Source organism: Coenobita brevimanus, chromosome 86, assembly GCF_032717465.1.
Source record: "Coenobita brevimanus isolate Jiangsu-jjx chromosome 86, ASM3271746v2, whole genome shotgun sequence".
NCBI lineage: Eukaryota > Metazoa > Arthropoda > Malacostraca > Decapoda > Coenobitidae > Coenobita > Coenobita brevimanus.
Genome location: NC_137039.1, coordinates 7,772,433 through 7,784,009, shown reverse-complemented (window position 1 = coordinate 7,784,009; position 11,577 = coordinate 7,772,433). Strand labels below are relative to the sequence as shown.

Below are 11,577 nucleotides of genomic sequence, written 5' to 3'. Positions count from 1 at the left end.
AAGAGAGAGTAGGTTGATTACATACGAGTCTGGGGGAATTAGCAGCCAGATAGACTACTTCCTGGTCAGGAGAGCTGATAAGAGGTTAGTGAGGGATGTTAAAGTTACAGGGAGTGAGGAGTGTGTGCAGCAACACAAGTTATTAATATGTGATATGGTGCTTAAGGACTAGGTGATTAAAAAGACTTATGCATCTAGCAGGAAAATATGGAAGTTGAAAACCAAGGAGTAAGGGATGCCTTCAATATTGAGAGGAGGAGAGTGGAAGTGTTAATGAACAGTACAGAGCCCTCGAGACCAACCTCTTGAGAGTTACAGATTCAGAATGTGGATGGACATGACGCCCACCAAGACATAAAGTGACCTGGTGGTGGGATGAAGGTGTAGAAGCTGCAGTTAAGGAGAAAAGAAGGCTTTTCCAGGAATGGAAGAAGGGTGGTAACAAAGAGGAATACTGGGCTGCCAAGTGCAGGGCTAGAAAAGAGGTCTACAGGGTGAAGTCTGAGTCACAAACTTTTACTTGATAACCTAAATCATGGGGAAGGGAAGAATATGATTTTTTTAAGGTGGCAAATCAGATGAAGAGGGAGAATAGGGATATCATGGGTGAGCAGTGTGTGAAGAATGATGAAGGAAGGGTAGTGGTGAACAGTGGGGATATAAAAGATGCATGGAGAAAGCATTGCAGCTGGTTGTTGAACAAGGAGTTTGACTGGGACAGGGAAGGTTTGGAGCCAGCAGATCCAGTGTTTGGCTACACCCTCTGAGCATTCACCGGGGAGTAACAGGACTGAGGAGAGTGAGGGTGGAGGTGTACAGCAGTGCTTAATACATTACCAGAAAACCACTCCCGGACTTTGAATTCACCTACAACTGACGATAGTGGGTAGTAACACCACCACAAAAGCAACCACATTCACAGCCATTCTAGCAAGCCAACCACTCGGGTGAAACAAAGGCAGGAACTGAGATGCGGGCTTGTTGGCCGGCAAGCAGTGTAGTGCTGTCATATTGCACCCCATGGTTACATCCAAGCACAGAGGAAGCAAAACACAGCAAACTGACATCTGCATATAACGTTCACTACCATTTGCCCAGGCAAGGGTTAGTGCGTGATGGCAACAGCAGATGACCAATAAATCACTGCCTCAGGCAGTCTGTGACTAATGCGGCCTGCCAGGTGACTCTGACCATACAGTATGGAAGCGAACAGGTGCGCATGGTGGGAGGTTTTGCACTAATCCCGGAGGCCAGGGGACTCCCACCACTTGGTGTAGAGGCAGGTGGGCGCTTTTACTGTACATTTACTTATGGCTTGTGGTCTGTGTTACACGCGTGGTGGCCACCGGGAACCCTGAGCCAGGAACAACACTTGCCCTGTCATTTCAAAACTAACCATAGGATTTTCTCAAACATAGGCTCAATGTGTTTCCCACGAAAAATTACATGTTATCATATACTAACCTAACCAAACCTAACCTAACCCAGCAGGGCTGCTGGCTGTTGTACTGAAACGAATACCCATACCAAACGGAAGTGTATTGTTCAATAAATGCACACATACTGTGTACTACCATATGCATTTATACAGAGATTACTGTACCAATATTGTAATCATTTTGTGGTTCCTTGAAAGCAGTGATAAGAAACAGGGAAGTGAGCATGGAAGTGAAAAAGTTACTACATGACAGTATTGTGATACCAACTCTAACGTACGGAAGTGAAGCTTGGACATTGTTGGAAGGACACAAGTCAAGAGTGAGAGCAGTGGAAATGAGTTATTTCAGAGGAGCCTGTGGAGTCACGTGGAGAGACAGGCTGACGAATGAGGATATAAAGGAGCATTGTGGTGTGGATGTGGATGTGATAGGAAGCGTTATGAGGAACACAGTGAGGTGGTTTGGCCATGTGGAGAGGATGGAGAATGAAAGACTGACGAAGAGAGTGTATGTGAGTGAGGTGGAGGGGGGAAGAGGGAGGGGGAGGCCAAGGATGAGATGGAGGGATGGGGTGGAGAGGTATATGAGAGAGGGGGGTGTGAGTTGGGAGCAGGGCAGTGAAATGGCGGGGGACAGGGCGACTTGGAGGCGATTTGTTTGTGGCCACCCAAAACGGGATTGAGGCGTCTGGCAATAGATAGATAGAATCTCTCTCTCTCTCTCTCTATCTGTATGTGTGTGTGTGTGTGTGTGTGTGTGTGTGTGCGTGTGCATGTGTGTGTGCGTGTGCATGTGCGTGTGTGTGTGTGTGTGTGTGTGTGTGTGTGTGTGTGTGTGTGAGACCAGGTGACACTGGATGTTCGGTAGAGAGACAGATGGCCACCGTCACCAAACATGTACGCATGGCTTGTGTGTTGTATTCGATGGTGGTGGCGACTGGGAAGGACTTAGCCCGGTGGCCGCGCAACATTGGACATTTGGTGGGGATGTGTACTGACGTTTTGACACCACTTGCGGGTTACAGTCGCATTACTCAGGTGCTGGAGGTTCATTGGGAGTGACTGGACAAGCGCATGGCTTTGGCCATTCAGTAGAGGGGCGGATGGACATTTTAGCTCTGGTTGTGGGTTACAGCCTACTTCCCGCTCATGGCTCGAGCCCAGCGGCCACGATACCAATTGTTTTTTAACATGTCAGTTGGCCGGCCGAAGTTCTCGGGGAATTTTACGTAGGGATACTAGCAAGTAAATTTGGATAATGGTTTAAGAGCCAAGGTCCAGTGTCCTGATAATGAACACGTCTGGATACTGAGCGTCTGGATAAGTGATGGACTACTGTATTAAAAAAAAAATAACAAACAATATAAGGGTACTACAAGGAAACTATTCAAAATTACGTCTGTTCTAAACGTCAATATGAAGGCATGTCTACCAAGGCTACTACCTTCACAACCAAGTTTGCCACTACGTCACAGTCTGGAGGTCCAACAGCATCACTGTTAAAATAATAAAAAAGAAAAATTGTCTATTAATCAATCTACAGAAAGTTAGATAAGTATAGATAAATATTTAAATACTTGTGTGACTGGGTGGCACTGCAGTCATTCTGGCTATGAGAAATGGTTACGACACAAATGAGTTATGAGACATTTGTTCACCATACACTTCATAATCTGCCATATAGCATGCTACTCTGCGACGGTAACAGTACTTTGTGATGACATGTTCATACCACCACAAGTGCAACACTCATACAGAAATTTTCTACTCTGTAAACTTGTCTGCTGTGTTCAGACTACCAACAACCCACTACAGCATTTGGAAGCTGAGGGGTACATTTGGTGAGGGTGAAGGACAACCAGGGTTCCAGTATGTCCACAACATGCTCGTCACACACAGCACAGGAACGCTATTATATCACTACAGTAAAGCCTTGATTTAATGGCACCCTAGGGAGCGCTAAGCATGGCGGAAAAAACAAAATTCTGTTAGATTGGGAATTACACCACGATAGTGTACGTACTTTCTCACATTAATTCATAGGTGAGAGTCAAAAGCTCATCAGTATTCCTTCTGAGTGTCAGTATCTTCCTTGATCTTTTTTCCTGAACTTTCAGCATCGTCACTGCCTCAAAAAGTCACAAAATCCGCGAAATAAGCACACACGTGGGACGCTTTAGAATGGTTTCGGGACAATTCGCCGTCACAACAATAACAAGACAATTCGCCATCAGGATTCCCATCAGGACTATTCGCCGTCATGTATTTACATATCAGAGTTTTGGTGGTAAGTGGTGGCGACCATCATCCACTCACATGATGTAGTGCCACCTACTTCTTCCTTAGCCTTTATCATTCTTTTTCTGTGCCTGCCCTCCTCTCTTCCTATATCTCCCATCTTTCCTGTCACTTCTTATGCTCTTCTTTCCTTTACAGGTGGCTTTACATTGAGTGACGAGCCAAATGGTTTCCTGTAAGCCAAGCAACCATTTACAACGCTGGGTGGTAACCATATAACCAACCCATAAGTGCTCCCTACATGTCAACAAGTGGGTTGGTGAAGGGTTAGTGTCCCTCCCCGTAAAACCAATAACTCAAAGTCAAATGGCCACCCCTTATGGGATTATGGCGTATGGCAAGAGATAGATAGATAGACAGATGGGATTATGGCGTCTGGCAGTAGAAAGATAGATAGACGTATAGATTATTCAACAAGTATACTAGTTTTTGAGTCATACAAGTTATCAGAGTGATGGTGGTTTATTATTTTTATAATGAATGTAAAATATGGCATCAAATAGTCGGTATTAACAAAAATATATACAGGTTATCCCTTAATTCACGCGAACTTTTTTCACGTGATTTCGGTTATCCACAAATTTTTCGTACAATAATTAAAACAAAATTATAGTATTCAAATAAGTAATTTCAATATACAAGAGAAATAAATAAAGTATAAAAATGCCTACCTGCTGCCCGTGTGCACACATATATGTATGTGTGTGTGTGTGTATGTGTGTGTGTATGTGTGTGTGGGAGCCGAACGGTCGAACCATGCATGACTTGCAAATCGTTATTTGTGGCTTATTTTTCTGCCTTCCAGTAATTGCTTGCCTTGTCTGTCAACATGGGGCATAAGTGTAGTGCTAGTGATGCATGTGGTAACACACCAAAACTGACTTGTAAAGTGATGTTGCTGACAGAGAAAGTTAAAGTGTTGGACGGACTTCAGGGAGGAATGTCGGTGACAATTCTCTGTCAGGACGATTCCCCGTCATTTATTTACATACCAGTTTATTTAGCAAGTACAGTACACTAGTTTTTTACTTATATGAGTTATATAATCCCCCTGAAAATTAGTTATTAAAGTATTAATTAATCAATAATAAGTATATTAATAGAATGACGGGGAATTGTCCATGTTTTGACGGTGAATTGACTTGATGGTGAATTGTCTCAGAACCGTATCTTTGGGGTGAGTCAACTGTTCATACAATAAAGAAGGAGAACGTAGCATACGGGAGACAGTGAGGGCTAGTGCACCAGACTGCTAAAGTGTCTCCACCTACGCATGTGAATTGTCTTGTAACCGCATGTTTGGGGTGAATGAGTCAACTGTTCATACAATAAAGAAGGCAGAATGTAGTATACGGGAGGCAGTGAGGGCTAGTGCACCAGACTGCTGAAGTGTCTCCACCTACGTCTGTGCTTGCCAGGTTTCAGTTTTAAATTTGTTACATTTTTGTTTTTAATACTTTATGCTAGTTTATAAGGTGTATGTAGTGCATAAACAGTATTATTCAGATGTAATATACGTATAGACATGCGTAATTATATGCACACAAGGGCAGAACATGTACGCGAATTTACCACATATGCAAGAGTCTGGGAACCTAACCCTCGCGTGAATTAAGGGCTTACCTGTATACATATATATATATATATTGTGTATATATATATATATATATATATACAGTAGAACCTCTTTGGTCCGGACCCCTTTAATCCGGACTTCTGTTAATTCGGACAAAATTTAAAAATAATATGCTCCAAAAATATGTTGAAAGTAATTCTAAAGTCATTTTCAGTATCGGCAGGGAAAGCGATCATCATTCGTTTAGTCTCGGATCATGCTAGGTCTCAATGTGGGCGCCTGTTTAAACACACGCTAGCATTCGTTCCATCAACTAGTTCACCAACCACTAATATTTTTACGCTGTATTTCAAAAGTTAATCCTCCTTACCATGCCCCTTAATGCAAGTGTAGCTTCTGCAATGAATAAAGGTGTTAAAAGGAGGTGTTTGCTTACACAAAAATGGGTCAGAATATTCTGCAGTGTTTAATGATTACTGTAGGTTATTTTTTGTACTTAAATGTGCTTTACTTGTACATCAAACATTAGCTTCTTGCCCATATGGGCATTATCAGTATGCCAAAGATGACAATGTATTTTTTGCCTACATAAGTTTTATTTTTATTCCAAATATTACAGTTAACTAATTAATTTATTTTTTTGCCTGCACGGGCCTTAGTCACTTACAATTTAAAATGTAGGCTAGTTTCTTGTCATGGCCTTACCTGTAAATTATGCAATACAAAACTATCGTACATGATTAGTTTGGTTATTTTAGTATCCTTTTATCTTTTGCAGTTATGTAGGGTTGACATATGCAACATATGTTAATAATTAACAAACATACCATATGTAGATAGTTTTTGGTATGAACTGGAGATTACCCTGATGGTCTGGACAATCTGCTAATTCGGACAACCCTTCCCCCCATATAGTCCGAATGAGAGAGGTTCTACTGTATATATATATATATATATATATATATTGTGACGTGAACTGCCAATACGAATTCACCTGAAGCATCAGCTACCTCAACTTCTGCTTCATTCATCACGTACGCTCACCTGAGGCTTCAGTTAATCGGAGTGGGACGTCAGTTCAGATCCTGTGGCACTCGGAGATTCCTTTCTTACTTTCATACAACCGTCAACGATGGAACGTGATGATTGGTTGAAGGATCTCTCACGTGCGATTGGACGAGGCACCATTTACCAGGGTGACGTCAAGTCCTACCGTTGGTGGCTTCACACAAGCCGGCAGATTGATCGGGAGAGTGATTTTGGACGGGGCAGAGTGAGGAGCTGGGTTTTTAATCATCCACCAGAGAGTGGCAGTTGTTGTTAACCCTTGTATTGGAAACTAAGTTAGGGTTTTAACTTTGTGGATAATTTACATTTGTGATCTTTCTGTTATATTTTGGAGTGTTGTTGGTGATAAATTATGCAGTTATATTCGGGACGATCTTGAGTTAATTTGTGTGTTCTTCTTGCATTGTTTATTTTATTTTATTTAGTCATAATTACACGCACTGAATCTTTTTGTGAGTTTACTTTTTGTTAACCTTGAACCTGGGTATTAAGTGTTACTGTGTAGGGTGTTTGGGGACAGAACTGTTAAAAGACATCTCTCACACGTAACAGAGTGGTGCCGTGACTAGGATCGTCTCGTGTATGTAGCTGCTTAATTTGGTAACGATGCATATTATAAATAATGAAGATGCGAAAAGTTTTATCGACAGTGACCCAACTGAATCTGATTTTGATAATTTAACTGCTCATGAACTGCTTGTGATTGCATCCTACTTAAATTTGCCTGCACTCTCGACAATGAGTAAAACCGCTCTAGTTAACATGGTGAAAAAGGAAGTCGTGGGGATAGCAAACACATGCAGCGGAGGTAACGTGAGAGAAGTGGAGCAAATGGAACAAGATGGACGTCAAGGAAATGAAGACCTCGGCGAGAGGGCTACTGGTCGAGACTTCACTGAGGTGAATCCTATTCTTTCTGACAAGGACCTTGATCAAGAAAGGCTCAAAATCCAACTAGAGCAACGTCGCCTAGATCGTGAACTCGAACAACGGCGTCTTGAGCTTGACCATGAATACTGAATGGCTCAACTTAACCAACCTGTTACCACTGCTGCATCTTCCCTGTCCATCACCACTAGTAATCTAATTCCACAATTCACGGAAGACAAAGTGGATGATTTCTTCCTCTTATTTGAGGAGGTTGCTAATGGCATGAGTTGGCCGAAAGTGCAGTGGCCTGTTATGCTTCGAACTGCTCTGGTTGGTCGTGCTCGCACTACCTACGTGTCTGTGGAGCCTGCTGTGAGGCGGGATTATGATCACTTAAAGTTAGCAGTTTTAACCGCATACCAGTTACGGCCTGAAGCTTATAGACAGAAATTTCGCAAAACACACAAACGGGCTGATCAGACTCATGTGGAGTTTCTTAGTGACATGACTACAACTTTCCATTATTGGCTGAAAAGTAAGGCTGTTAATGACTTTGATTCTCTTAAAGAATTAATGTTAATGGAAAACTTTTTGTGGAAAATAGAACCTCATGTAGCAAATCATTTGAGAGACAAAGGGGTCAGTGAACTCTTTGAGGCAGCTACTCTGGAGGATGATTATGTTCTTAACTTGAAACTTCGTAGTAAAATACCCTATGATAAACCTGACTCTACTGATGGTAATCCTCTTAAACCTTTCGGTACCCAGACTCCACCCCATGCCAAAATCACTCTCCAGGGTCGAGGTAAGAGTAGTTCTAACAAAAGAAATTGCACATATTGTGGTAAAGTGGGACATTCAGCAGAGAAATGTTGGGCTAAGGAAAGGGATGAAAGAAGAATGGAAGCAATTGCTGTGGTAGCTGACAATAGAGCTGAGGAGTCTAGCCAAGGATCAGGCCAGGATAGCGATGTGGTTGCTTGTGTAGCTCAGCGCTCTGAGGCCAAATCGGTGAACAGTGTTATGTTTAAGTCCTTGGACACCTACAAGCCTTTTATTTCTGAGGGCACTATTAAGAACGCTGGTAGAATGTACGAGGTGAAAGTGTTGCGAGATACTGGAGCATCTCGGTCCCTATTGCTTAATCCTAACCCAGATAAATATCAAGCTATCCACCACATTGTGTTGAGGGGTGCTGGTGGGCCTTTCTCTGTACCTTTGGCGGAGATTGAACTAGATTGTGGTCTCTTTAAGGGCAGAGCTAATGTTGGCCTGGTAGAGGAGCTACCTGTGCCTGGGATTGATCTCTTGTTAGGGAACGATTTGGCTGGGGATAGGGTTAAAGTGGATCCTATCCTGTCTGTTGTCCCCGTATATGAGCAACTGACCTGTGAGCTCGAGAGAGAGATTCCTGAGGCCTTTCAAGTATGTGCTGTCACTAGATCAATGGCAAGTGTGGCAACCCCTTTTGAGCACAAAGATCCTGTTTCCTCTAGTAGAATTGTGACTGAAAGTGAGGATGTGGTGTGTGGTGCTGAAATTAGCAACGATATTAATCTTTCCGATACATTTATGTACCGCGCAGTGGATGAAGTTATGCCACCTGATTTACCTCCAGGTTGTCCTAGTGGTTTAGTAACATTGCAGAAGGAGGACGCTGACTGTAAAACCTTGGCTGCTAAGGCTGTGAGTGCAGATAGCCTTGAGAATGAATTAGGTGAATGCTTTTATCTCAAAAATGGGATATTGTGGCGACGATGGCGTCCCTCACACCTGCCTGTTGACCATGGTGTGTGGGATGCCCATCAGGTGGTTGTGCCCAAACTTTGCCATAAGTTAATTTTAGAAACTGCACATAATTTACCTTTAGCAGGGCACCTTGGTGTCCGAAAGACCTTAGATCGCATACGCTCACATTTCTACTGGCCGGGAATGTGTGCAGATGTATCACAATTTTGTCGTACATGTCATGTTTGTCAGATCTCCGGCAAACCCAACCAAAAGGTGCCTGTGGCCCCTTTAGTGCCCTTACCGGTGTTTGAGGTCCCTTTCACTAGGGTTGTGATAGACATTGTTGGCCCTCTACCAAAGACTTCTCATGGACACAGTTACCTTCTCACGATTCTGGATATGGCATCTAGGTACCCTGAAGCAATCCCTATTAGGAATCCATCTTCCAAGGTGATTACACAAGAACTTTTAAAATTCTTTAGCAGGATGGGGTTTCCAAGAGAAGTCCAAAGTGATCGGGGGAGTAATTTTACTTCAAATCTTTTTGAACAATCACTTAAGGGGTTTGGAGTAGAGCATATAACCTCCAGTGCATATCATCCTGAGAGTCAAGGGGCCCTTGAACGCTACCATCAAACACTGAAATCTATGTTAAGGAAATATTGTGAAGAGACGGGAAGAGATTGGGATAAAGGGGTACCCTTTGTATTATTCGCAACTAGAGAGGTTCCAACAGAATCCTTAGGATTCTCACCCAACAAGTTAGTGTTTGGCCATCATGTTCGTGGACCATTACAACTGCTGAAGGAGAAGTGGGTTGATAAGGAGTGTCAAACCAATCTTCTCAAGTACTGTATGGAGTTCAAGAAGCGTCTTCACTCCACTTGGGAGTCTGCTAATAGTAATCTGAAGGTTGCTCAGGGTAACATGAAAACTTGGTATGATAAAAGAGCACGTGCTCGGGAGTTCCAGCCTGGGGATGAGGTGCTAGTTTTGCTTCCCTTGCTTGGCCAGCCATTTACTGCTAAGTATAGAGGTCCTTACATGGTAGCCAAAAGAGTAGGTGAGACCGATTACCTCATTGTCACTCATGATCGTAAAAAGCCCCATCAGCTGTGTCACATTAACATGTTAAAACCATATTACAGGGCCCCTAACTCATCTCCTCCTGATCCTCCCACAGTTGCAGTGGTGTCTCCAGAGGGAATGAGCGACTTGGAGTGTTCTACTGTGAGAGATGCCTACAGTGGGACTGGTACTCTGCAGCAGACTGCTCCTAGCCCTGTATGTGTCAGTCTTCCATCTGAGGGTGATGACAAACTCTGTCCATTCGCTCTTGGTGGTATTAGAATTTTTGGAGAGAATTCTACAGCCTGGAGAGAATTGCCTACTAAATTGTCCCACCTCTTACCTGATCAAATTACCCAGTTAATCACAATTCTTTCACAGAGCCCAAATGTGTTTCAGGATTCTCCAGGACTTACGTCATTAATTACCCATGATATTGATGCTGGTGATGCTTCGCCAATTACACTGCCTGCTTATCGTGTTTCCCCCCAACGGCGTAGCATCTTGCAGGTGGAACTGGATTATATGTTAGACCTTAACTTAATTTCTCGTGGAATCAGTCCATGGAGCAGTCCTGTCACTCTTGTCCCCAAACCTAATGGTGAATATAGGTTCTGTGTTGATTATAGAAGAGTTAATTTAGTAACGAAGACTGACACATATCCATTACCCCGTGTGGATGACTGCATTGATCAGGTTGGTACAGCAAAGTTTATTAGCAAATTTGATTTGATGAAAGGCTATTGGCAGGTGCCTCTCACTCACAGAGCTAAAGAAATATCATGTTTTGTAGCAAATGATCAAACTTTCTGCTGTGAGGTAATGCCCTATGGGTTAAAGAATGCTCCTGCCACCTTTCAACGCTTAATGAATTCTGTCATCAGGGATATTTCTGATTGTGTTGTGTACATTGATGACGTTATTTTATTTAGTCATACTTGGGCTGACCATCTCCAACTAATTGCCATGTTATTTACTAGATTTAATGAAGCTAATCTTGTTGTCAATCTCTCAAAGTGCGACTTTATAAAATCTCAGGTACAGTATTTGGGGTATATGGTTGGACATGGACAGGTGGCACCTCCTACAGCTAAAGTCAATGCTATTTTAGATTTCCCTACTCCCACAGGTAAACGAGATGTCCAGAGGTATTTGGGCATGATCGGCTACTACCGTAGGTTTATCCGTAACTTTTCCCATTTAACAGCTCCTTTAACGGACCTCTTAAAGAAGGGTAAGAAATTTGCTTGGTCTAGTGAGTGTGCAACTTCCTTCAGGCATACTAAAGATATCTTGTCCACTTACCCTCTGCTCAGGGCTCCTGATTTTGATCAATCCTTTTCCTTGGCAGTGGACACCAGCAATATTGGGGCAGGTGCAGTTTTACTGCAGGACCATCATGGTATTCACCACCCCGTGTGTTGTTTTAGTAAAAAGTTTAATAATGCCCAATGTAACTATTCTGTTGTGGAGAAGGAGTTATTGGCGTTGATTTTAGTCTTGCAGCATTTTGAGGTATACTTGCAAT

At 42.9% G+C, this 11,577-nt stretch overlaps 1 protein-coding gene across 1 annotated transcript; it reads left to right on the top strand.

Moving 5' to 3' along the window:
• The first annotated feature begins 7,400 nt into the window (after nucleotides 1-7,400).
• On the top strand, nucleotides 7,401-11,211 carry LOC145410562 (uncharacterized). The gene is made up of 3 exons (XM_080280680.1): nucleotides 7,401-10,271; nucleotides 10,449-10,745; nucleotides 11,179-11,211. The coding sequence occupies exons 1-3, from the start codon at nucleotides 7,401-7,403 to the stop codon at nucleotides 11,209-11,211; spliced, it is 3,201 nt and encodes a 1,066-aa protein (XP_080136806.1).
• The last annotated feature ends 366 nt before the right edge of the window (nucleotides 11,212-11,577 follow it).

Coding starts and splice junctions, on each gene's coding strand:
- LOC145410562 (XM_080280680.1), top strand. CDS start 7,401: ATGGCTCAACTTAACCAACCTGTTACCACTGCTGCATCTTCCCTGTCC. Junction 10,272..10,448: donor CTGCTCCTAGCCCTGTATGT/GTCAGTCTTCCA, acceptor AATGTGTTTCAG/GATTCTCCAGGACTTACGTC. Junction 10,746..11,178: donor TGGATGACTGCATTGATCAG/GTTGGTACAGCA, acceptor CTACTCCCACAG/GTAAACGAGATGTCCAGAGG.